Source organism: Rana temporaria, chromosome 1 (genome assembly GCF_905171775.1).
Source record: "Rana temporaria chromosome 1, aRanTem1.1, whole genome shotgun sequence".
In the NCBI taxonomy this organism is placed as follows: domain Eukaryota; kingdom Metazoa; phylum Chordata; class Amphibia; order Anura; family Ranidae; genus Rana; species Rana temporaria.
Window position 1 is genome coordinate 453,504,590 of NC_053489.1, and position 26,540 is coordinate 453,531,129.

A 26,540-nucleotide genomic window follows, 5' to 3' on the forward strand; every position below is an offset into this window, starting at 1 on the left:
TATACACTCCACACGACTCTCCTGTACATACTGCCCACTGTCATCCTCTCCTGTATATACCGCCCACTTTCAAACTCTCCACACTCCTCTCCTGTATATTTCTGCCCACTGTGATACCTTCCACACCCAACTCCTGTACATACCGCCCACTATCATACCCCCCACACTCGTCTCATGTACATACAGCCCACAATCATACCCTCCACATGCCTTCTCCACACTCCTCTCCTGTACATACAGCCCACAATCATACCCTCCACACGCCTTCTCCACACTCCTCTCCTGTACATACAGCCCACAATCATACCATCCACACGCCTTCTCCACACTCCTCTCCTGTACATACAGCCCACAATCATACCATCCACACGCCTTCTCCACACTCCTCTCCTGTACATACAGCCCACAATCATACCATCCACACGCCTTCTCCACACTCCTCTCCTGTACATACAGCCCACAATCATACCATCCACATGCCTTCTCCACACTCCTCTCCTGTACATACAGCCCACAATCATACCATCCACACGCCTTCTCCACACTCCTCTCCTGTACATACAGCCCACAATCATACCCTCCACATGCCTTCTCCACACTCCTCTCCTGTACATACAGCCCACAATCATACCCTCCACACGCCTTCTTCACACTTCTCTCCTGTACATACAGCCCACAATCATACCCTCCACATGCCTTCTCCACACTCCTCTCCTGTACATACAGCCCACAATCATACCATCCACACGCCTTCTCCACACTCCTCTCCTGTACATACAGCCCACAATCATACCATCCACACGCCTTCTCCACACTCCTCTCCTGTACATACAGCCCACAATCATACCCTCCACATGCCTTCTCCACACTCCTCTCCTGTACATACAGCCCACAATCATACCATCCACACGCCTTCTTCACACTTCTCTCCTGTACATACAGCCCACAATCATACCATCCACACGCCTTCTCCACACTCCTCTCCTGTACATACAGCCCACAATCATACCCTCCACACGCCTTCTTCACACTTCTCTCCTGTACATACAGCCCACAATCATACCCTCCACATGCCTTCTCCACACTCCTCTCCTGTACATACAGCCCACAATCATACCATCCACACGCCTTCTCCACACTCCTCTCCTGTACATACAGCCCACAATCATACCATCCACACGCCTTCTCCACACTCCTCTCCTGTACATACAGCCCACAATCATACCCTCCACATGCCTTCTCCACACTCCTCTCCTGTACATACAGCCCACAATCATACCATCCACACGCCTTCTTCACACTTCTCTCCTGTACATACAGCCCACAATCATACCATCCACACGCCTTCTCCACACTCCTCTCCTGTACATACAGCCCACAATCATACCCTCCACACGCCTTCTTCACACTTCTCTCCTGTACATACAGCCCACAATCATACCCTCCACATGCCTTCTCCACACTCCTCTCCTGTACATACAGCCCACAATCATACCCTCCACATGCCTTCTCCACACTCCTCTCCTGTACATACAGCCCACAATCATACCCTCCACACGCCTTCTCCACACTCCTCTCCTGCAGATTAAGATGTAAGGGAAATCTCTGTGGATTCAGATGTAAAGGGAAACTCTATTGACTCTGATGTAAAGGGGTACTCTTGTGATTAAATCCATATGATCAGAAATATTTTGGAACAAAGTCCCTCTGCCCCGCTTTCCTCCTCATTTGTCCCTCATTTTGGTCTGATCTATATAGTTGTATATAAAATGCACTTTTTATCTATCAAAAGGTGTTTCCAAGTGCTAAACCTTTCATCTGATTTCTAAATTGCTGCATTTTTTTATTCCAAACGCCAATTTAACCGCTTCAGCCCCGGGTCATTTTGCTGGTCAAAGACCAGGCCACTTTTTGTGATTCGGCACTGCGTCGCTTTAACTGACAATTGCGCGGTGGTGCAACTTGGCTCCCAAACAAAATTTATGTCCTTTTTTTCCCCACAAATAGAGCTTTCTTTTGATGGTATTTGATCACCTCTACGGTTTTTATTTTTTGCGCTATAAACAAAAGTAGAGCGTAGATTTTGAAAAAATAAATCTATATTTTTTACTTTTTGCCATAATAAATATCCCCCCCAAAAAATAAAAAAATAAATGTTTTCCTCAGTTTAGGCCAATACGTATTCTTCTACATATTTTTGGTAAAAAATTATTGATTTGTTTGCACAAAAGTTATAGCATCTACAAAATAGGGGATAGTTTTATGGCATTATTATTATTTTTTTTTACTAGTAATGGTGGCGATCAGATTTTTATTGTGACTTTTGTGATTTTTATTGTGACTGCGACTTTATGGCGGACACATCGGACACTTTTGACACATTTATGGAACCATTGTCATTTTTACAGCAATCAGTGCTATAAAAATGCACTGTTTACTGTAAAAATGACACTGGCGGTGAAGGGGTTAACCACTAGGTGGCGCTGCAGGGGTTAAGTCAGCACTAGGGAGTGATTCTTACTGTTAGGGGGTGTAGCTACACGTGACACGTCACTGATGACCGTTCCCGATCACGGGGAACAGCCATCAGTGACAGTGTCACTAGGCAGAATAGGGGAATGCCTTGTTTACAAAGGCATCCCCTTGTTCTGCCTTTGCGACCGCAATCGCGGGCCGTCCAGGAACATCGAGTTCCCGGGACCCGCGAGCACGCTCACGAGGCACGCGGCGCGCCCAGGTACGCCCATGTGCCTGCCCTTGCCATTGTGTCAAGGTACATCTGCGTGTGGCGGTCGGCAAGTGGTTAAAGGAATAGTAGTGGTAAAAAAGCACTTGTGGGTTTAACAAATAATTTTTTTTGTACAATTCTCTTTTAGGGCCTGTTCACACCAGATGCAGTTCCGGTTTTTCTGCATAAATACAGTCAGTTCCGGTCAGTTTCTGCACCGGAAACTGACTGGAACTGACTGGAACTGACTGCACTGGTGTGAACTAGAGCCATTGGAATACATGGAAAACACTGCATGCATTTTCAGTGCAGAAAAAAAGCACACGGAACTGCGTCTGGTGTGAACTAGGAGTGTGCACATAAGGAGTTTATCTTATGCCTACATCAGTGGCAGCTGGTGCGGAATATTTTGTGGGCTGGGGGTGCAGCAAACACACCTGCCCTCCTCACTTGCACTAACGCCACAGCCCCCCCATGGGGGACGGGCGGCAACCAGTGCCTCCCCCCATGGCTGTCTTAATGAGAGGGCACACATGGGCACTGCCCAGGGGCCCCAGATGCATGGGGGGCCCCTGCACTTTCTCCAAAGTAGCTGGTCCTTGAGCCCACGCTGCCCCGAAATTGGGGGCCCTATAATGGCACTGAGAGTGATAGATACACAGAGTAGGCAGTCTGCCTCTTACCTACTTGATGTCTGTTTACCTGCACTGTCATCATTGTAGGGGCCCCAGAGCATTACTTTGCCCAGGTGCCCATAATGCTATTAAGATGGCCCTGCCTCCCCCCCTGCAGGAGATGGACGGCGGCGATCAGTGGCCTTACCTTAGGAGGCTGATGCTGCTTCTTGCTCCAGCTTGTGGAGGGAAGAGCCGGGGCCATTGATTCTCCTCCCGGCCGCACAGGGAGTGGGTCCAATCGGGTCTCCATGACCTGCTTCCTGATTGGCTGGGAGAAGCAGGAAGACATTAGTGAATATTAATTTTCTAATGTCACACAACTGGGTGGTCTCAGGGTGCAGTGCTCTGAGCCCCGAGCCCACCCTTTTTTTAAAACCAATTAGAGCCTCAAGCTCTAATCGTGTTTTTTTAAAAAGAAAAAAATAATTGAAATCCATGCGTCCGGCGCAGTGCATGTAGATTAGAGGCCGGGCACATGGATTAGGGGGTTGGCGCCCCTAATAGACGGGCAGCAACTGTGCCCTACTTACTTTTGCTAAGCTTCATTCCCATCTCAGTTAGCTGGGATGTATGTCAATAACTTTTCCCACAGTCCCGACCAAAGTGTCAGTTCCTAGCCTGCTATGCAGAAGTAATCATACACATTGCCTGCCACTATACACGATGTCCAGCAGGGGCCGCTGAAGTGTAGACAGAAACCCAAGCATGCGCAGATGGAGTCTCCCGTTTTGCTTGGAGTGCTGTGTACGTAGGGAGGACGGCGACGTGTCTCCTTCCTATGACGTTCTATGTGTGAGGGAAGAGGGGTGGATCCAGGGCAACATGGCGGCGTGTATCAGGCTGGATCTCACCCAGCTCATGAGCTCGAGTGGCTCTCACAAGGATCTGGCTGGGAAGTGAGTGCTGGCTATGTTACCAGGGGGACAGTATGGGTGACCGGGGTGTGTTTCCCTGTGAATGTATATGGAGCCGCCGAACACACACTTCATAGGGACCCGATGGGAGATATATAATGTTAGGGCCGATCACTTCCAGGGAGGTGGGCAGGCTTACCTACTACACTGGGTCTCCGATACACATGGTCGTGCAGGGCCATACACACCCAGACTCTAAGTGATGGGGGAAATCATTATACAGTGTATGTATGGACAAACCTTTTATTTAACCCCTTCATGACCAGGCTGGTTTTAACTGGCAAATTGTGTGTTCGTGTAGCACTATAACCAAATAGAGCTTTCTTTTGCTGGTATTTGATCGCCATTAGGTTTTATTATTTTTTTGCGATTAAAAAAAAAAAAAAAACAACATTTTCTACCTTCTGTTATAAATTCTGCTACATGTCTTTGGTAAAAAAAAAAAAAAAAAAAAAGAAATCTCCCTAATAAGTGTATATTGATTTGTGTGAAAGGTATTAAGTCCACACACTCTGGGATATACCCTCACCGGCCACTTTATTAGGCACACCTTGCTAGTAACGGGTTGGACCCCTCTTTTACCTTCAGAACGGCCTTAATTATTTATGGCATAGACTCAACAAGGTGTTGGAAACATTCCTCAGAGATTTTGGTCCATATTGCCCTGATAGCATCACACAGTTGCTGCAGATTTGTCAGCTGCACATCTATGATGCGAATCTCCCATTCCACCACATCCCAAAGGTGCTCTATTGGATTGAGATCTGGTGACTGGAGGCCATTGGGGTACAGTGACCTCATTGTCATGTTCAAGAAACCAGTGGTGAGATGATTTGAGGTTGGTGACATGGTGCATTATGCTGCTGGAAGGAGCCATCAGAAGATACGTACACTGTAGTCATAAAAGGGATGGGCATGGTCAGCGACAATACTCGGGCTGTGGTGCTAAGGCTCAGTTCACATTGGTGCAATGCCGGAAATCCTGTGCGGGTTCCCGCATCGCACCAGACTGCCAGGCAGCTGACCCTGCCTTATGTGAACCACTGGGAGTGTCAATACAAAGTTAACCACTTAAGCCCCGGACCTTTAGGCAGCTGATTGACAGCTTGTGAAACGGGTGACCTGTCGCACAATGCGCGTCACCAGATGTCATGACATAGCCAAGCTGCAAGTCGGGACTATACGGCACCTGCGCAGTCAGCTCTGCACGGCGGGCGCAGGCGCCTTATAGTGCCGACTCGCAGCTCGTCTATTTCCGGAAATCTGGTGGCGCGTGTTGTGCAACAGGTCACCTGTTTCACAAGCCGTCAATCATCGAACCAAAGGATAGGAACGCCCAGTCCCGCAGGCATCGGAACCCTGAGGCAGGGATAGGAACGCCCAGTCCCGCAGGCATCGGAACCCTGAGGCAGGGATAGGAACGCCCAGTCCCAGGGTCATCAGAACGAGGATGCCCTGGACCAAATCAGAATATAAAGGTATGTACGGAGAAAAATAAAAAAAAGACCCGCCGAAAGTATATGCCCTTACTATGCTGGCTCGAATGTTAAAAATTCGTTTTTAGGGTGAACCTCCACTTTAATGACACCCCCAGATCAGTTTGCGTATCAAAGTGAAAACTTTCATTTCAGACAGGAATCGCATCGCATGGGTGTATACACTAATGCCATCCGATTCTGGTGCAGACCAAAAAAAGTGTGCTGCGCGACTTTGGTCCGAATGCGATGCAAATTCAGCCATACAATTTGTATGGCTGAATTCTCACCGTACAGACCTTGAATGCGATGTCTAACATCACACCTATGTGAACCAAGCCTTAAGGCTGCATTCACACCTTGGCGTCCAAAATCGCTGCGTTTTGTCCCGCGAATTGCGGCGACAAATAGCGTTTTGTACCGCGATTTGCGGCGACAAGACGCCGCGATTGTGAATGCAGCCTTCATGCCCTCTATGGAGATGGTTCACATCTCCTATGCCGAACGCCGAAAGCCGCCTGAAAAAAAGGTCCAGGACTTTTTTTCAGGCGGCAGGCGTACGGCGTGGAGATGTGAACCATCTCCATAGAGGTGCATGTTAAATCATCCCTCTGGCGTCTCGGGGCTGCAGCGTCGTCGCACTACAGGCGTATATACGCCTAGGTGTGAACGGGGGCTAAAGGATGATCAGTTCGTAGAGCTGCACGTTTCTGGCCAAAATGAGAATCACAATTTTTTTGCTTAGAATAAAGATCACGATTCTCGCGGCGTAAAATCTTTTACACTTTGGGCTAACTTTACTGGTTATTTTTTATTTATTTTTTTATTCATTAAAGTAATTTTTCCCAAAAAAATTGCATTTGAAAAACCGCTGCGCAAATGCAGTGCGACATAAAATATTGCAACAACCGCCATTTTATTCTCTAGGGGTCTCTACTAAAAAATATATATAATGTATGTATAATGTGTATGTGTGTTTGGGGGTTCCAAGTAATTTTCTAGCAAAATAAATAAATAATTATTTTAACTTGAAAAGAGCTGTCAGAAAAAAGGTTTGGTGTTTAAGTGGTTAAACGTTCCTAATTTACATACAGAAGTCTATTCCTTTGATGTAAAAGTCAAATTGATACAATGTTTAGACTTGACATTCCACTGATAGAATGTTTTCAAAAGTTGTCAGACTGCCCAGACTTTTGACTGAGAGCAGAGAGGAAATTCTTTGCATACCAAAGATGGTGAAACCCAATGACAAGATCGCAACGGCTCGCGATAACGGTTCTTGACGATTAATCGTGCAGCTCTGCTGTATGGCTGAATGCTCATCGCACAGACATTGCATGCAATGTCTAACATCGCACCTATGTGAACCGAGCCTTAAACGATGCTCAGTTGGTACCAAGGGGCCCAAAGTGTGCCAAGAAAATATCCCCCACACCGTTTGATACAAGGCAGGATGGACCCATGCTTTCATATTGTTTACACCAAATTCTGACCCTACCATCCTAATGTCGCAGCTGATATCGAGACTTGTCAGACCAGACAACGCTTTTCCAATCTTCTAATGTCCATTTTTGGTGAGCCTGTGTGAATTGTAGCATTAGTTTCCTGTTCTTAGCGGACAGGAGTGGCACTGGTGTGGTCTTCTGCTGCTGTAGCCCATCGGCTTCAAGGTTCATTGTGTTGTGAGTTCAGAGATGGTATTCTACATAAATAGGTTATAACGAGTAGTTATTTGAGTTACTGTTGCCTTTCTATCATCTTAAACCTGCCCATTCTCCTCTCACAACAAGGCATTTTCTTCCACACAACTGCTGCTTACTAGATAATTACTCCTTTTTCGGATCATTCTCTGTAAACCGTAGAGATTGTGCGTGAAAATCCCAGGAGATCTGCAGTTTTTGAAATACTCAGACCAGCCCATCTGACACCAACAACCATGCCACGTTTAAACCCCCTAAATCCCCTTTCTTCCCCATTCTGATGCTCGGTTTGAATTTGAGCAAGTCATCTTCACCATGTCTAGATGCCCAAATACATTGAGTTGCTGTCATGTAATTGGCTGATTAGCAATTGGTGGTACCAAGCAATAGAACAGGTGTGCCTAATAAAGTGGTCGGTGAGTGTATATTTGAACATTGATAAACTCTGATGTACTGATGGCCTATCTAATTTCTTGATGACCTCTTTTTGGAAGGTAGATCGTCTGAGGTATTTAGTAAGAAGCATGGCAAGTTTTTGGAAGTTGTAATTTTTTGTCACCATTTTTTTGTAAAATGAAGTTAAAGCGGGGGTTCACCCTAAAAACAAATTTCTAACAGAGCCAGCATACTAAGGACATTTACTGTATGCAGGTCTTTTTTTTTTTTTCTCCTTACATATCGTTATATTCTGATTTTGTCCAGGGCTTCCGGGTTCTGATGACTGCGGGACTGGGCGTTCCTATCCCTGAGTTAGATGATTGACGGCTTGTGAAACAGTTCCCCTGTCGCACAACGCGCGTCACCAGATTTCCGGAAATAGCCGAGCTGCGAGTCGGCACTATACGGCGCCTGCGCAGTCAGCTCTACACGGCAGGCGCCGTTTAGTGCCGACTCGCAGCTCGGCTATTTCCGGAAATCTGGTGACGCCCGTTGTGCGACAGGGGAACTGTTTCACAAGCCGTCAATCATGTAATCCAAGTATAGGAACGCCCAGTCCCGCAGTCAACAGAACGCGGAAGCCCTGGACAAAATGACAATATAACGGTATGTACAGAGAAAAAAAAAAAATGACCTGCATACAGTAAATATCCTTAGTATGCTGGATGTAATGTTAAACATTTTTTTTTGGGTGAACCCCCGCTTTAAAGAAACTTTTTTTTTTTTTTTTTTTACCTTTATTCTTTCCCATACTGTTACCAGTGCAGTACAGTGTCGTCATATGGCTGGTGTGGTGGTGATCTGGGCCACGGGTGACAATGTTTTTTTTAATTTTTACTATTTTATTTTATTTATTTTTACATACTTTCATCAAAGTAATTCAGTGTCGCCTGAACATAATCGCGGCTAAATCAAAGTAAAAAAACGCGCGACTTTGAAACGCTCGGGCTCTGTTCACACCTAGGCGTTTTGTTTTCAGGCAGAAAGTTGCACGTATTTTGCCGCGATTTTGTACAGGTCAAAAGGTCACCAATGTAAAAAGTGGAAAACGCCTGTAATCTGCCGAAAAAAAAGCTCCTGTACTTTTTTGAGCTTCAGGCGTTTTGCTTCAAATGACAAAACGCTCAGATGTGAACAGGGGCCATTGAAATGAATGGGATTTGTCTTGTTGGGCGTTTTTAGAGCTGAAAATTTTACAGCAGAAAGTGGGTTACATTCATAACAGCTGTGATTACTAGTGGTCTTTGATTGGCTACAGCTAATCACATGGTACAGAGTGCCTCGATAGCACCAGGTACCACGTAATAGCTGTGGAACAATCGCACAATAAGAAACACAGCTGTAATGTATGCGTGACAGCTTTGTTGACAATGCGATTGCGTGATCACCGGGCTGCGGCTACCAGGATCCGCAATCCGCTGTGCCCAGCGAATGCACTGCGCACCCCTAACCCGGAGCAAGCTGGATGAGGTACATGTATGTCATCCAGCCTTCATCTGCTGGCTGCCTGCAGTAGAAGTACTGTGTAGGCGGTCGGTAAGTGGTTAATTATTATTTTGCTGTATTTCGCTTCCTTTCCCAGAGATCCAACAGGAAGTTGGATGAACCCTCCCAAAATGAGCGGAAGTCTGCTGTTAGGGCCCATTTACTCTTTAGCATTTTAACGTGCTGAAGCACATGTCAACTGTCCCATAATAAAAATAGCGGGTGAAACTTATGGGGGTTTTTAGGCCTGGTTCACACTAGTGCAAGTTGGATGTGGGTTACTCGCATCTAATTCGCAATAGCAGGAGATTGTGACTGGCTCTCTATGGAGCCGGTGCGAATTTGCACAGGAGTCCTGTGTGACTTGGTCTGTTTCAGGTCTGAATTCAGCTAAAAAAAAAACGCACCAGGCCCCTGCTGTGAGCCGCATGTGGCTTAGATGAAAATTCAAAAGCAAACATCTATTTTATTGCAGCTTACCAATTCTTAGATATGATGGTTGCATTATTTTTTATTTTTCAGGCTTGCTTTCTTCTATTTTTATCTGGTGATCCAGCCAGTAAGTCTGTTATTTTTCAAAAGAACAAGCTCTCTAGCACAGTGGTTCTCAACCTGGGGGTCGGGATCCCCTGGGGGGTCGATTAATGATTTGCAAGGGGTCACCGAATCCTGGGCTGTTCCTGAAGCCAACAGCACTCTCCCAGCCGCTACCCAGCAGGGCTATCCCTGGAGCCCGCGGCCACCCACTCAGCCTCTTCACAGGTGCTCATTGGGTTCACGGCATGGCTGGGGGGGCAGAGACTAGATGTCAGCTGACTGGTGAGAAATGAGAAGTGGAAGGGGCTGGAGGAGACCCTATCTCCTGATTTCGGCATAGGTGTCACTGCTACGAGACACTACAAAGTAAGAGACACAGTGAAGCCGGAGATACAGTGAGTAACACTACCTGTGATTACAGTTGCCAATAAAAGGGACTCGGGTAGCGATAAATGTGTGTGGGTTAGGGGCGCAAATTACTTGTCTTGCCTTGGGTGCTGACAATCCATGCTACAAAAATTATTTTACCATTAGGGGTCCCCACAACTTGGGAAATGTTATCAAGGGGTCACAGCACTCTAGAAGGTTGAGAATCACTGCTCTAGCAGAATGTGTCAGTTAGAGACACTCCGTTTAACACTGGCAATGGTGCTTACAATGATCAGCTTTGATGGAAAGCCTTTATCCCAAAAGGAAAAACTGTTGTGGCTGATTATAAGGTATTAGCTGGAGTTTGGCTTTAATTTGTTGGTGTATTTAAATCTGCTAGTACATGTAACATTTCCCTTCCCTCACACTGACAATGCAGCTATATGCTGTGCCTCCTGTTTTTCTTCATCCAGAGTTGTGTCTCACTAATACAAGAGGCTTGTTACTGGCCAGATCACCAGGTGGAAAAAGCCTAAGAAAAGAAAATATTGGCCTTCAATCCTAAAGCCCCTCATGTGTAGGTGAAAAAACTAGGTGACACATTTACACCGCCCACATCCTGCCAGCCAGTGCTTCACAACGCATATATCATTTTATAAAGTAACCTTATCTACATTCCAGATGTCATATTAGTAATGTGCATCTAGCAATATGTATTTTATTAAAAGGTATGCAATATCTAAATTTAGCTGCAGTGTGTTTTTAATTTTAGTAATGGGGTTAAACTTTTTTTTTTTTCTTTTTATTTAAGGTACCGCCAGATATTGGAGAAGGCCCTTCAGCTTCCTGGACCAGAACAGCTTGAGTCACTTAAAGCATTTGTTGAAGCAAGTAAGTTTTCTAGTGTCTCTTTACATATCTGCCTATTTCCTATCCATCTATCTATTTATTGCAGGTTCAGATCATTTAATACTGTTAGACCTTGAAATATTGACTCGGTTATGTTATTTTATTTGCATGTGTTCATATTTTTCCATCTCCAGTGGTGAATGAGAATGTCAGCTTGGTGATTTCCCGACAGCTGCTCACTGACTTTTGTACACATCTTCCAAGTCTACCCGATGGTAATGCCAAGGAGGTCTATCACTTCACCCTGGAAAAGATCCAGCCACGTGTCATCTCTTTTGAAGAACAGGTACAAAAATACAATTGCTATATACAGCCCTATTTTTTTCCACATGCACACAATTTTGTTTAGTCTGTTTTCTAGATTGAATTGTCACTCTACACAAAGTCCTGGTTATTTATTTCAATTGAAGCAATAAAGTTTGGTCAGTACTATGATTGGATAGTGAAGAAATGGCACATTGTAATTTAACTGTCTCCTGCCCGCTGTATAGACGAATGACTGTGCGGAGATGTTCTCTTGTTCTGGGCCGATGTCATATATCGCCCAGTCGATCGTGGGCATGCTGTATCCCTGGTGAAGAGCCATGGCTCTTTACCCATGTGATCAGCTGTGTCCAATCACAGCTGATCACAAGCAAGGAGATGCCGCTTATCAGGCCTTACACTGACAGTGTGAGAAGAGCCAATCAGTGGCATCGCCTCACAGGGGAGGCCTGTACAGGTAATCGGGCACTAACAGTGCCCTGATTACAATGCAGCCCCATCAGTGACGCCGGTCTTTGCCAATCAGTGCCACCCATCAGTGCTGCATTTTAGTGCTTTCTCATCAGTGCCCATCAGTGAAGGAGAATAATTACTTATTTCCAAAATGTTCTTAAAAAATCTAAAACTTTTTTTTTAATCTCTGTCTAGGTCAAAATGCTTTGGTATCCTGGATCTAAATGTATGTTGTAATAGAAAATGTAATTGTGATTTTTATTTTTTTATTCTTAATTGGTCATCACATTTTTTGCCTGCAGGTTGCATCAATTAGACAGCACTTGGCAACCATTTATGAGAAAGAAGAAGACTGGAGGAATGCAGCTCTGGTGCTGGTTGGCATACCTTTGGAAACAGGACAGAAGTAAGAATTGAAGACTATTTCAATGGGGGGGGGGGGGTTGTTTAAAACAAAAACAATATAAAAACAAAACTGTTAGAGCCGGTTCACACTGGGGCGACCTGGGATCCCACTTCAAGTCACCCCAAGTCGTGGTGCAGTTGAGAAAATGAATGGGAGCCATCTTAATGTACACTACTGCAGTCGCTCCGACTTCAGAAAAGGTTCCTGTACTACTTCAATCCGACTCCTAGGCGACTTGTACCCATTGATTTCAATGGAAGTTGCCTCAGAAGTCGGATCACTGTCTTAACTGAAGCAACAATACAGGAAGAGAACATACATTTCTCAGGGAAACCCCTCCCTCCCACAGAGCTGATTGTTTGATTGGCCACTGGAAAATCTCCTGTCCTGGAGGCGACTTGAAGTTGCCTTGTACTGTCCTGGAGGCAACTTTAAGTTGCCTGATGATTCATACTCAAGTCGTGTCCAAGTTGCCTCCCAAAGTAGTGCTAGAAGTCGTGTTGCCCCTGTGTGAATGGGCTCTTATTGGTGATCAATTGGTGTTATTGTTTTGTTTGTCCAGACAACATAAGGATGAAACATACAACACTTGGTCACTATGGTCATGTTTATCCTCTTATTAAAATTATGACTGAATTTGTTTAGTTTCAGCTGAATGTATTCCGTAGTTTTATTTCAGGTTACATGAAGCGGTATTGACTGTGTTTTCTTGCTGCCCAACAGACAGTATAATGTAGACTATAAACTGGAAACCTATCTGAAAATTGCTCGGCTCTACCTGGAAGATGATGATCCTGTGCAGGCAGAAGCATACATAAACAGAGCCTCTCTATTACAAAACGAGTCCACCAATGAGCAGCTACAAATCCACTACAAGGTGATCATTCCTTTCAAATTCCTTTCTTTCTTAAAAAAAAAAAAAAAAACAATATTCAAAATGTATCTAATCCAAAAACAAAAATATAATGTATTGCAGTTTACCAATCCTTCAATATGGTATCTACATTAGTTTTTTTTCCCTTTATTTTCCCCTGTTAATCTGGCTAGTAACACACTTCTTATGGTGTTTTTACTCTGGATGGAGGAGCAACGGGGACACTGCTACACAGCAGCATTACCAGCCTGAGGAGAGTGTGTTAGAGACGGCAGCAAATTTAGATGTTTACGAAACCCAACCCTCTAATTGACACTTTTGCTGGACAGCTTGATCTGTTACAGGAATTTGAAAAAAGTATATACTGGCAGGATCAACATGTAACAAAGGGGGCATAAAAGAAAACTAATGCAGATATCACATGTAAGAATTGGTAAGCTGCAGTGCAATACATTTTTTGTTTTTGGGTTTATTACCACGTAGCTAATAGCCTTGAGTAATGTAAATCTGGGCATCTCGGAGAGGAGCGAATACTCTGTTAATCATGCCAATTGTTTTTTTTTCACCCGGTCTGGTAGATTAGCTTTATTCACAGTATGACTACTTAGGGCCCATTCACACTACCTGCACGCCAAGATGCTCAGTTTTGACTTGCAGGTTAATGTTCATTTTGCTGGGTGGTCAGGGGGCAATGTAATGTGTAATGTGTAATGTTACTTTTTTCCCCCCCCAAGTCCTCCTCCAGGCCTGTCACATGAGATAGGCTCCTCCTCCTACAGGAAACACAGGCACAGAGAGAAGTTAAAAGCTCCCCACCCACTCCAGCCCTTCAGTTCTTGTGTTTCCTGCATGCACAGCAACTCCTGTTTGTCGTTTTTACCATTTCATTCCAAGGAGCTGCATGGGAATGCCCCTCCAGACTCTCTGACTTTAGCAGGTGAGGTGGTCCTGCACCAAGAGTGGAGGAGAGGGTAAGGGAGGATGTTTGCAAGTCGCTTTAGGCTACATCCTCCTTCCCTGATTTGCAACCTTTGGTTCTCCTTCCCGCCTACCTTTACCGCTAAGGTTTCCTGTATGACAAGAGCTTGCTCAGGGCTGAGCACATTGGAGGGGCTCCTTAGTAAACAATGGGTACAGGTGAAGGCGTGCACACTTGATGTGGTCCCTCCCAGTTTGTGGGTGGAATGGGATGGAGGTCACTTCCATTCAGATTCGGTGGTGCACAGGTGGTGTCATCGCTGGGAGCTGCCTGCCACTTCCTGGGGAGAGGATGTTGTGTGGCAGCCATTTTCCTGTGACCCTACCTTTTCAGCATGGGAGAACCCAGCTGAGGTGGCAAGTTCTCTGAAGCCCCCTATGGTAAGACTGGTACAGGTTAGGGGGTTTGGTGGAAGGCCCTATAGGTCCAGCCCTTTGAGGGTGCTTACCTCTGCTTATTGGAACACATACTGGACAGACATGTAAGTGTCCAGTAAGGAGGCCCAGGCATTGTGCATGGTGAGAGGGATAACCATGTGCTCAAGCAAGGCTGCTGCCTGGGGTTCTGGTGGCATGCATTGCTTGGCTAGCACTAGCCTTTCCTTCAGGTGCAGGGTGACTCCCATTTCTTTCTTTTTGGACCTCTACCCTATTCAGTTTCCCTCACCAGGTTAGGGAGGAAGCAGTCAAATCTACAATGTCAGGCTGCTGTGCCTGGTAGGGAAAAGGTGTGTGTGTGTGTGCCCCTCCCTGTTGGAGGTCCTGCACTCTATTTATTACCTATTATGTGTACTAGAGGCCTTCCTATATGTAGTAGGTCTGACCTGGAAGTTTGCAAATACTAATGCTAATAAACTTTACTAATGGAGCCCACGTGATGCGTGCTGACTGCCCTCCTGAGTAGTGAGCATTTTAGTCAGTGCTCTAATCTTGCAGTGGATTCTCCAATGACCGTGCTCACAGGTGAACTACCAGCAGGTAGAAGGAATGATGATCCCATTTTCTGCTGGCAAGCTGCTCGCATTTTAGTTTCAAGTAGATGGTCAGGTTAGCATCTTTTTGTCCCACTATTGTAGTCTCCTTGGTTGTTCAGACCAAGGCAGTATTGGATCCTTTTACATATGATTTATTTCATATAGATATATTGTATAGATGTGATGTTATAGCTGTAATTAAGCTGAACTAGTAACAGTTTGCTGATTTTGCAGCACGTTATTGATAGACTCCTGGGTAAACCTCTGTTGAATGGCTGTCTTAACAAACATGTTTGCTCATTACTGCCTGCAGGTGTTTGACTCTGGGCTGATATGTTGGACACCTCATCTATGGGTATTGGCAGCTTCAATTTACCTTTCAGTCATGGGTGCTCAACCTGTGGTCCTCCAGCTGTTGTAGAACTACAAGTCTCATAAGGCATTTCAAGGCTAACCGTTACAAGCATGATTACCAAAGGCAGAGGCATGATGGGACTTGTAGTTCTGCAACAGCTGGAGGGCCACAGGTTAGGCACCCATGCTCTAGGTCAGGGATCCTCAAACTACGGCGCTCCAGCTGTTGTAGAATTACACATCCTATGAGGCACTGTAACACACTGACATTCAGACATGACTAGGCATGATGGGAATTGTAGTTCCTGAACAACTGGAGGGCCGTAGTTTGAAGACCCATGCTCTAGGTCTTTGCTCATTAAAGAGGTTGTAAACCCTATTTAAAAAAAATAAAATAAACCTGTAAGACAAAGGCATAATGAGCTAGTAAGCATTACATACTAGCTTATTATGAAAAACAGGGATGTCCCGATACGATACTAGTATCGGTACCGATACCGAGCATTTCCCCCGGGTACTTGTACTCAGGAAAATGCTCCGATGCTTCAACCGATACCTGGGCATTCAGGGTGATCGGTGCGGCATGGAAGTTGCAAGCACTAATCTGCCCCCTTTTTCAGCTGCTTTAGTTAGTTATACAGCGGTGATCAGTGCTTGTAACCCCCCCCCCCCCCAAAGCCGCACCGATCACCGATGACTGTCCCTGTATCCTCCTCCTTGCTGCTCTCCCCCTCCGTGCTGTGTGTCAGGATGGAGAGCTAAATCCGGCTCCTACCTTTTCCGAATGAACTGAGTCCGTAATCACTGACTCTATCCATTCACATAACTGAGCATCGTAACCTGTGTTTACGATGCTTCAGCTTACGAATGAAGAGGAGCTTCTCTCCATTCATTTTAGCTGAGGCTGCAGAGAAAGGGACTGGGGAATCTGTGTCCTTAGTCCCCTTCTCTGTCTCAAAGGGGAGATGTCAGGGGTCTGTCAAGACCCCTGATATTTCATCAAAGACCCCCCAACAGGACTGATAACAAAGAAAAAAAAAATTGCAATAAATAAAAAATGAATAAAATAAATAAATAATAAAAATGTAAATAAACACACTGACAACCCCACCACCCCTAAAAAAAAAAAAAGTAAAAAGAAAGCACTGTAAAAAAATGTAAAAATACTGTCACATGACATTAAGATGTGTCTGCGAGTACTTGGAAAGAAGTATCGGTACTTGTCTCAAAGTGGTATCGGGACAACCCTAATGAAAAACTTACCTTAAAAAAAAACGTGCCTTAGAAAGGAGGATGGTGATAGATGGGGTGTACTCGGAATGGTCAGGGGTGGGTAGTGGGGTCCCCCAAGGGTTCTGTGCTGGGACCAATCCTATTTAATTTGTTCATAATTGTCCTGAAGGAGGGGTAAACAGTTAAATCTCTATTTGCGGAGGATACTAAGCTAAGCAGGTCAATACTTCTCCACAGGATGTGGAAACCTTGCAAAAAGATCCTAACAAATTAATGGGGTGAGCAACTACATGGCATGAGGTTTAATGTAGAAAAATGTAAAATGATGCATTTGGGTGGAAAAAATATGAATGCAATCTATACACTAGGGGGAGAACCTCTGGGGGAATCTAGGAGGGAAAAGGACCTGGTGGTCCTAGTGGTAGATCAGTAATGCCAAGCTGCTGCTAACAAAGCAAACAGAATATTGGCATGCATTAAAAATGGGTATCAACTCCCAGAGATGAAACAATAATTCTCCCCCTCTACAAGACTCGGGGCCGGCCGCACCTAGATTATGCTGTCCAGTTCTGGCACCAGTCCTCAGGAAGGATGAACTGGAGCAAGTACAAAGAAGGGCTACAAAGCTAATAAAGGCTCTGGAGGACATTGGTTATGAGGAAAGGGATAATGGGGATAAAACTTTTTTTGCAGAAGGGAGTTTAACAAGACACGTGGCCACTTTTTAAAATTAGAAAAGAGGTTTAACCTTAAACTACGTAGAGGGTTCTTTACTGTAAAGGCCCGTACACACGATTGGATATTCCGACATTTGTCCGATGGACGTGTTTTGTCGGATAATCCGACCATCTGTATGCTCTATCGGACAATTGTCTGAATTTTCGACAGTAAATGTTGGCTGTGCAGGCGCTCAAATTATCTGACAACAAATGTGTTCCGTCGTATTATCTGATCGCATGTACACAAATCCGTCGGACTAAAATCCAAAGTACAAACGCACATGCTAAACATCAGACAACAATAGCAGAAGTTGCCCAAACGATGGCGGTAAAGAGCTGAAAAACCACGTAGTTTGGTGTATGTTGGCTGAAAATGTTCTGCTGTCTGTATGCAGAACAAGTTCACAGGCAACGCCCTTCAGAAAAAAATCCATGGATTTATCCGATGAAAGTCCGATTGTGTGTACAAGGCTTTTGAGCGACAAGGACGTCGAATTCCCTTCCACATGTTTACTTTCCAAAATTGGGTAATTTTGTAGATGTTTCCACTCTTCTGGTGCTTCCATATACCATCTGTGTACAGAACTCCTCCAGGTAGCCTTATTGCGTTGCATTTTACAGGATATTGCAGCACTACAGATTGGAAAGGTAATTTTTAACCACTTGACGTCCGGAAGATTTAACCTCCTTCGTGACCAGGCCATTTTTTGCTATACTGCACTGTTACTTTAACTGACAATTGCGTTGTCGTGCGACGCTGTCCTCCCCCCCCCCCCCCCCTCAAAATAGGGCTTTCTTTTGGTGGTAGCTGAATCACCTGCGGTTTTATTTTTTGCGCTATAAACAAAAAAAAGACTGACAACTTTGAAAAATTAAAAAAAAAAGTATTTTCTGCTATAAAACATATTTTTGGTAAAAAAAAAGCTTATATTGATTAGTTTGCGCAAAAGTCCGTTTTTTTTTTTTTAAACTAGTAATTACAGCGATCAGCGACTTATAGCGGGACTGCGATATTGCAGCGGTCAGTCAGACACTCACTTTTTGGGGACCAGTGACATTAATAGTTATCAGTGCTAAAAATATGCACCGTTACTGTACTACTACTAATGGCTGGGAAGTTAAACATCAGGGGCGATTAAAGGGTTAACACTGTGCCTTCCTAGTGTGTGTGTGTGTGTACTGTGGGAGGTGCTTTTACTAAAAGGCATGGATCCATGTCATCCCTTCTGACAAAACGGTCATATGCCTTGTTTACATAGGTAGATCGCCGTTCTGCCTCTGTGCTAGATAATCGGCAGGTGCCGGCGGACTACAAGTTTGTGGTACCCGCAGATCATCTCCTGCTGTGTATAAGCACACATGCGTGCCCCAGACCCGTAAGTGATCCAGCACAGCAGTGCCAACGTGCTGCGCATATAAGCAAGTTATACGGGCGGCAAGTGGTTAACCACTTCCGGACCGCCGCACAACTATATACGTAGGCACTATCTCGGTTATGTCACCAGCTGCTGCCATAACCCAGGTATCTATCTCTTCAGGCGGCGGTCAAGTTTACGATAATGGTGTTCCCTGCGGTGGATTCGCTGCGAGATCACCGTTATTAGCGGCGGGAGAGGGACCCTATTCTCTATGGTGTTGGGGGAAAAAAAATGTGTAATGTTTGAGGGTACCAAGTAATTTTTTAGCAAAAAAAAATGTTTTTAACTTGTAAACACAGAGTCTGAAAAAGAGGCTCGGTCCGTAAGTGGTTAACGTTCCATTACAATCTGACCTTGGTCACAATTTTATATGCTATTTTTTTTTTCTTTGCTCATTTTTTTTTTCTTTGCTCATTTTTTTTTACCACAAAAGTTTTGAAGCGTTACCCTTTAAGTCTAAAGATGAATATTGAATTTGTTCTTTTACCAGGTTTGCTATGCGCGTGTTTTAGACTACAGGCGGAAGTTCATTGAAGCTGCTCAGAGGTACAATGAGCTTTCTTACAAAACCATAGTACACGAAACTGAAAGAATGGAAGCACTTAAACATGCACTTCACTGCACCATCCTGGCTTCTGCAGGTATGCTACGTGCGTTATCTATGTAATACCATTTATGTATATAAAAAGACAAGCTTACTTGTTTTCCTGTTTAGAAGTATACATATTCACTAGATATTCTGTGAAGGGTGCCTTTAAATATGCCCACCTAACTAAAACCACCGCTCAGGAATGAAACAATACAGGTGTAAAAGTAATATATGATCCAAACAGTAATTACCATATATACTCCGAGTCTAAGCCGAGTTTTTCAGCACATAAAAATGCTCTCCTCGGCTTATACTCTAGTCACCTTTTTGCACCTGATCTCTCTGACTTTGGGAACCGTAGGTCACCTGCTTGGCACACATGTAGCCCCACTCTTCCTCTACAAGTGTGCAACGTTTGTTGTCCAGGGGATCTACAGCCGGGGAGTACCGATTTTGTCAAAACAGGGCATCCCTTCCATAGACTCCCATGTTAAATGGTAATTTTTCCGGTGACTTTAGGAACCCAGTACCGACCAGTTGTAGGTCCCCTGGACCCGGAACTTGGCACACATGTAGCCCCATTTCTCCTCTATAAGTGTGCAAAGTTTGTTGTCTGGGCGACCTACGGCTGGGGAGCATCGATTTTTCAAACCCGGGCATCCCTTCCATAGACTCCCATGTTAAATGTCAGTCTAGTCATGGGCACAGTGAGGCATGCAGATTGACACCCTAGGCTTATACTTGATTCAATGTTTTCCTATTTTTTTGTGGTAAAATTAGGTACCTCTGCTTATATTCGGGTCGGCTTATACTTGCGTATATACGGTAGTGTGTGATATTCGCACACAAGCAGCCGCTAAAAAAGTAAAACACAGTATAAAAGACAATATAATATAAGCAAATTCATGTGCAATATAGTTAAACAATTAAACGGACATGGTGTAATTTGTATATGCAAGTACAATCATTATGCACATTAATAGAGGTGGGTGAGTGAGACCTCCCTTCTTCATTTCCATGTGCATCAATAGGGGATGCTGACACTAGAAAAAATTTCCATGGAGCATACTAATATACCTAATATGATTGGACAAACTTTATAAATCGTCTGGAACCGATATGTGTATATAGGAAAATATTCACTAGATATGTACAATATGAGTATTTGTAGTGTATATACTTGCTGACTGAGCTTACGGTTTGTTCTCTGTAGGACAGCAACGTTCCCGTATGTTGGCTACATTATTTAAGGATGAACGGTGCCAGCAGCTTTCCGCCTATGGTATTCTGGAAAAGATGTACCTAGACAGAATCATCAGAGGAAATCAGCTGCAGGAGTTTGCTGCTATGCTCATGCCTCATCAGAAAGCAACTACTGGAGATGGTAAGCCAATAATAAAGTTGTGTTATAGGGGAAACAATCTTTTAAATGTTTGTTTAAAATGATCCTCCTCATCGGTGTGATCTTCTTTTATGTACTTGAAGGGGGCCTTGCACCAGATATATTTTATGTTAACTGAATGCATGTTAAAATTATAGGTATTTATTATCTTCCTTTTAGGCCTGGTTCACACCTGTGCATTTTTAGTGCTTTTTGCATTTTGCAGATTTGCCCTACAGAACGTGTTCCATAGGAAACCATGTAAAATGGACTGTAGTCCAAATCTGCAAAATGCAAAAAAAAACACTAAAAAATGCACAGGTGTGAATCCAGCCTTAGAGACGAGACAACAATGCTCCCTATGGCAATGCTTGCATCTGCTTTTCTCTCTAAAAGAACACCTTCTTTGTTCAGACACCATCCAAGGACAGAATGTATCTTATGGACTAAGACAGTCATATAAATTCTGGTGCCTTTGCAGTTCTTGGCTGTGTTCATGAACTTTGAATTTGAACAAGAATTTTGTTCCCCTAGGACAGGACGTATGGGGGGGGGGGGCCTGAAAGAAGGAAACAAATGGAGTGACCGCAACTAAGAACTGATCAGATTCATTTTATTCTAAAATAAATGCAATATATCCTTTTAGGTTCCAGTATTTTGGACAGAGCTGTAATAGAGCACAACCTACTGTCAGCAAGCAAACTTTACAACAATATTACTTTTGAGGAACTCGGCGCTTTGCTGGAAATCCCCGCTGCCAAGGTACCAATTCATCCTTTGGCTCTGTTTCTTTGCGTCAGGTTTATTTTTTACTTCTGTATTTAACATTCCATGATATGATGTGTAAATCTATTTCTCTTCTCTTTTTTTCATGTACAGGCTGAGAAGATAGCTTCTCAGATGATTACAGAGGGCCGTATGAATGGTTTCATCGACCAGATTGATGGCATTGTTCATTTTGAAAGTGAGTTAAATATGATAATTATGATGGCTGTTCCTTACTACAGGTTTAAAAAATAAAATAAAAATCGGAGTGCCTATCTCTTCTGTAACCTTTGCTGGGCTTAAGTGCATTAAGGGGGAGGAGTGTCTGCCAGTGTTCAGATTTTAGCATGGCTTTGGTGCGCTTGGGCTTATATATTTGTGCTAATTGGAGAGATCAGCAAATGCTTTCAGCTGATGTCAGCTGAGGTTAATATATATCCTTTTCCATCTTCATCATCCTAGTATGGAATCCTATGCTACATGGCTTTGAGCATTTGGGCTTTTGCAATGCTGATGCCTGCTCTCAGAGTAACTGTTAGAGGATGTAGAAAAAAAAACCAATTAGACCAGCGTTGGCCTGCGATAGATGGTTTATACTTAGCTGGATGGTGTGCTAAAACTTTGCCCATGTGAAAATCTCCCAGCATTAGTACTATGGCACCTCTGGTTTATCTAATAGTAGGGATGAGCTCCGGCGTGTTCGCACAATCCACGTGCAGATCCTGCCAGGAAGTTTGCACGCCGCTGCGCTAATCTTAGGCAGGGAAACATATTCCCGATGCTCGGCTGCAGAGATGGTTAGCGCAGCGCCGTGCAGACTTCCTTTCGGGCTCTGCACGTGGACTGTGTGAACACGCCGGAGCTCATCCCTATCTAATAGTATGTCCTCTGCTGGCCTGTGAGGTTCCCTTCATTGTCCTATACCTCACTGCAGAATGCAGTAGTGATGGTCATCAGCAGGATAACGATATGTGGCCAGCGCGTGATAGTAACGGCGCACAGACCAAAGTTTTAACCCATTGTCCACTGCACGGGTAAGGATAACACTTTTCACAGGCTATTGCTGGTCTAATTGTATTCATCCCCAGACAGGAGGGTCACTTTAAGCACTTGATGGTTGCTTCAGTAAGGGAAGCCCAAAAAAGAGATCCTCTCCAGACACCCGGTCCCACATCAGCTTTTTAGCACTACTGTTGCGGAGTTATACTTGCCAATTTTGTGAAAAATTATTAATCTGGTAAGTCTACAAATTTCCTTCATATCACGGACCTCTACAGCTGTAGACATTATGGAGCAGTTCATCTTCAAATATCAGTAGAAGCACTGAAGTCTCTCCCAGCAGTGACCCAATTTTCTAATGTAAACACAGAGCTGATGCTCTAGAAATGGGGCTGGGCTGATAAAAAGACTCCAATGCTTCTCCTGTGAACTTTGGGTGAGCTTGTGTATTTAATACTTGGGAATCTGTAAATAACTAAATGTTTATAGCCACAGATACATTTTTACCCTTTCGCTGCCAGAGCCATTTTTGCGCATCTTACAAACGTTAAAACATTTTAGGCTTGAAGGTTAGTTAAAGTGGAGTTCCACCCATAAATATAACATTACATCAGTAGTTTTAAAAAAATGTCATTAGTCCTTTAAGAATTTTTTTTTTTTTTTAGATGCCTTCAAAGTGTTGTTGCTAGGCAGAATAGTTAATCTTCCCACTTCCTGCACCTAGGTGCTTAAGCTTCACCGCACAGACTCCTGGGAATGTAGTGGGTGTAACTTTCCAGGAGTCTGTGCACTCCCCAGTCTCGAAGAATCATGTGACTTGGACAGTACAGGTGCTGAAACCTGATCTGAAAACTATTACATTGCTTGTGCAGCACTGAGCATGTGCGAGGTCTGCAAGGCTGAAATCCAGGAAGTCATACAGTCTGGCTTCATGATTCCCACACTTAAGATGGCCCCAGTCAATTTCTATTTTATAAAGTATCTAAATTCTGTAACAACCTAACAAAACGGACCTTAGTTTACAGACTAACTTTACTAGAATACATTAAGCTTGTGTATTACAGGGGTATTTATATTTAAAAAGTGAAATTGTGGCCGCTATAAGTTAAAAGTATTTTCTGAAAGCGGAGATCCTGGAGGATAAAATGGTGGTAGTTCCAATTTTTGTCACACAATATTAGCACAATTGTTTATCAAGATATCAGGTTTTCAGTGAAAAAATAAATATACATTTTAATGAACACAAATGCAATAATATTACCCAATTTGTTATTAAGATATAAAAGATTAGGTTGTGCCGGGTAAATGGACAGCCAACATTTCAAAATCTTCAATAGCTGGTGCTTTAAAAACCCCTACAGGTCATCAGTTTAACGTCAACTGAAACGTGGCCCTAGAATTATTTCTCTCATTCTGGCATGCACAGCGATCTGCAGTGTGTAGCACAATCAATGAGTTCATATTTATAGGCCCTCCTGGCTGTTGGTAAAGTGTTAATCCGTGTGTATATGCAGTAAAGCATGTTTGTTATACTCAATGTGGAACCTAAGGGGTTAATCTGCATTGTGTAAAAAGGCTGTTTGATCCTGTCTTTTCTGATCCTGCCCCCGTTTTCACTGTCCCCAATCCATCTCCTGATAGTACAGAGCCTTGGAGCTCACTTTTCACATGCTCAGTTTGGTGTGTGTTGCTAGTAAGTTTTTTTTTTTTTTTCTTGCAAGGGTGCATGGGATGAGCACAGGGCCAATTGGCACTGTCCAGACAGAGGGTCAAGGGTCATGCAGCCTTAAAGGACAATCAGAGTAGAATAATTCCTCCTAAGCAGACACTGATAGAAGTCACAAGACTGCTATATACTGCTGATGAGAAAAAATATTTAGCAGTTTATATTTACTAAAATATTTGCATTTCCATGTTCTGTGTACTGTGGGGAGACCAAATCTAGTAAATGCAGGGTCCTGGGTTTAGTAACACCTTAACCACTTAAGGACCGCCTCCTGCAGATATACGTTGGCATAATGGCACGGCTGGACACAAGCACTTACCTGTACGTCCTCCTTTAAATGGGCAGTCGCAGGGTGCGTGCCTGAGACCCGGTCCGAAGCTCCGCGGCTGCGGGGCCCGCGGACCTGATCGCCGCCAGAGTCCCACGATCGGCCCCTGGAGCTGAAGAACGGAGAGAGCCGTGTGTAAACACAGCTTCCCCGTTCTTCACAGTGGCAGCTTCATTGATCGTGCGTTCCCTAATATAGGCAAACACAAAAAAAGATGTCACACGTCCAGCCCCGCCCCCTACAGTTAGAAAAACATATGAGGTCACACATAACACCTTCAGCGCCCCCTAGTGGTTAACTCCCTAACTGCAATTGTCATTTTCACAGTAAACAATGCATTTTTATAGCATTTTTTGCTGTGAAAATGACAATGGTCCCAAAAATTTGTCAAAATTGTCCGATGTGTCTGCCATAATGTCGCAGTCACGAAAAAAATCGCTGATCGCCGCCATTAGTAGTAAAAAAAAATAAAAAATTTATAAAAATGCAATAAAACTATCTCCTATTTTGTAAACGCTATAAATTTTGCGCAAACCAATCGATAAACGCTTATTGTAAATTTTTTTATTTTTTTTTACCAAAAATATGTACAAGAATACGTATCGGCCTAAACCGAGGAAAAGTTTTTTTTTTATATATCTTTTTGGGGTAATTATTATAGCAAAATAAAAAATATTGCATTATTTTCAAAATTGTCGCTCTATTTTTTGTTTATAGCGCAAAAAATAAAAACCGCAGAGGTGATCAAATACCACCAAAAGAAAGCTCTATTTGTGGGAAAAAAGGACGCCAATTTTGTTTGGGAGCTACATCGCATGACCGCGCAATTGTCAGTTAAAGCGACGCAGTGCCGAATTGCAAAAACTGGCCAGGTCCTTTACCTGCATAAAGGTCCGGGTCTTAAGTGGTTAAAGGAAGATTTGAGAACATATATACTGTACATTAAATCGTTTTTTTATTATTTGACACTTACAAACTATTGTCCACGTATTGCAGTTTGAGTCTTAAAACACCAACATTGTACTCTGTTGAGAATGCAGGTATGAACTAGTGGTGCTTTAGCAACCGAAGTGGTAAATTACATATTCAGTGATAAGTGTACATGTGTGTTTGATCAAATGAGTGACCATTGAACAAGGTTTATGAGTATATTTTAGAGTAAATTACATATTATGTTAAAGTGAGACCACTTTGTAAAAGAAGACTTTTTCAAATTGTTTTCTTTTAGCCCGGGAAGCATTACCTACGTGGGATAAACAGATTCAGTCTTTGTGCTTCCAAGTCAACAACCTCCTGGAGAAGATCAGTCAGACTGCACCAGAATGGACAGCACAGGCCATGGAGGCTCAGATGGCTCAGTAACATGCCTGCTACTGTTACACAATTTTTCTTAATGCTTCAATTTTTTTTGGACAGTTTATTGCACTCTCCACATGTCTGTGAACATTGCTGTGTACATATGATGTAGTGCTTGTACAAAACACAACTAAAATATGTTTTTTAGTTCCAGCCATGCTTAGTTTGCAGTGGGATTTATAGCTTTGTGCTATTGAAAGTAATTCCTGTACTAAACTGCAGTCCACTCCATCTTGCTTTGCCCTTGAAATACTTGCGGTAGGCACATGTGTGGTTGCAGCTCCATCTTTTCTTCTTCCTGTTGTGTTTTTTTTATTCTAACGGCCCTTTCAGCTCATGGAGACTTAGCAATGCCTACATGTTTATTTTTTTTCATGACATGGATCTCTGAAAGTGTACAGAAATATAATTAAGAGCCCCCAATACACGCCAAGCCATGTACAGCATATATAAGTATGCTTAATGGAGATAAATAAAAGAATAGCTCTTAA

At 43.7% G+C, this 26,540-nt stretch overlaps 1 protein-coding gene across 1 annotated transcript; it reads left to right on the forward strand.

Moving 5' to 3' along the window:
* The first annotated feature begins 4,170 nt into the window (after positions 1-4,170).
* On the forward strand, positions 4,171-26,540 carry COPS4 (COP9 signalosome subunit 4). The gene is made up of 10 exons (XM_040327820.1): positions 4,171-4,301; positions 11,135-11,214; positions 11,367-11,518; positions 12,252-12,355; positions 13,079-13,232; positions 19,396-19,546; positions 20,708-20,878; positions 21,522-21,637; positions 21,755-21,839; positions 25,922-26,540. The coding sequence occupies exons 1-10, from the start codon at positions 4,228-4,230 to the stop codon at positions 26,053-26,055; spliced, it is 1,221 nt and encodes a 406-aa protein (XP_040183754.1). The 5' UTR covers positions 4,171-4,227; the 3' UTR covers positions 26,056-26,540.

What these genes read in the sequence shown, in the direction of transcription:
- COPS4 (XM_040327820.1), top strand. Translation starts at nt 4,228, where the DNA reads ATGGCGGCGTGTATCAGGCTGGATCTCACCCAGCTCATGAGCTCGAGT. An exon ending in CACAAGGATCTGGCTGGGAA is followed by an intron (nt 4,302 to 11,134) that starts GTGAGTGCTGGC and finishes TTTTTATTTAAG; the next exon opens with GTACCGCCAGATATTGGAGA. An exon ending in GAAAGCAACTACTGGAGATG is followed by an intron (nt 20,879 to 21,521) that starts GTAAGCCAATAA and finishes ATATCCTTTTAG; the next exon opens with GTTCCAGTATTTTGGACAGA.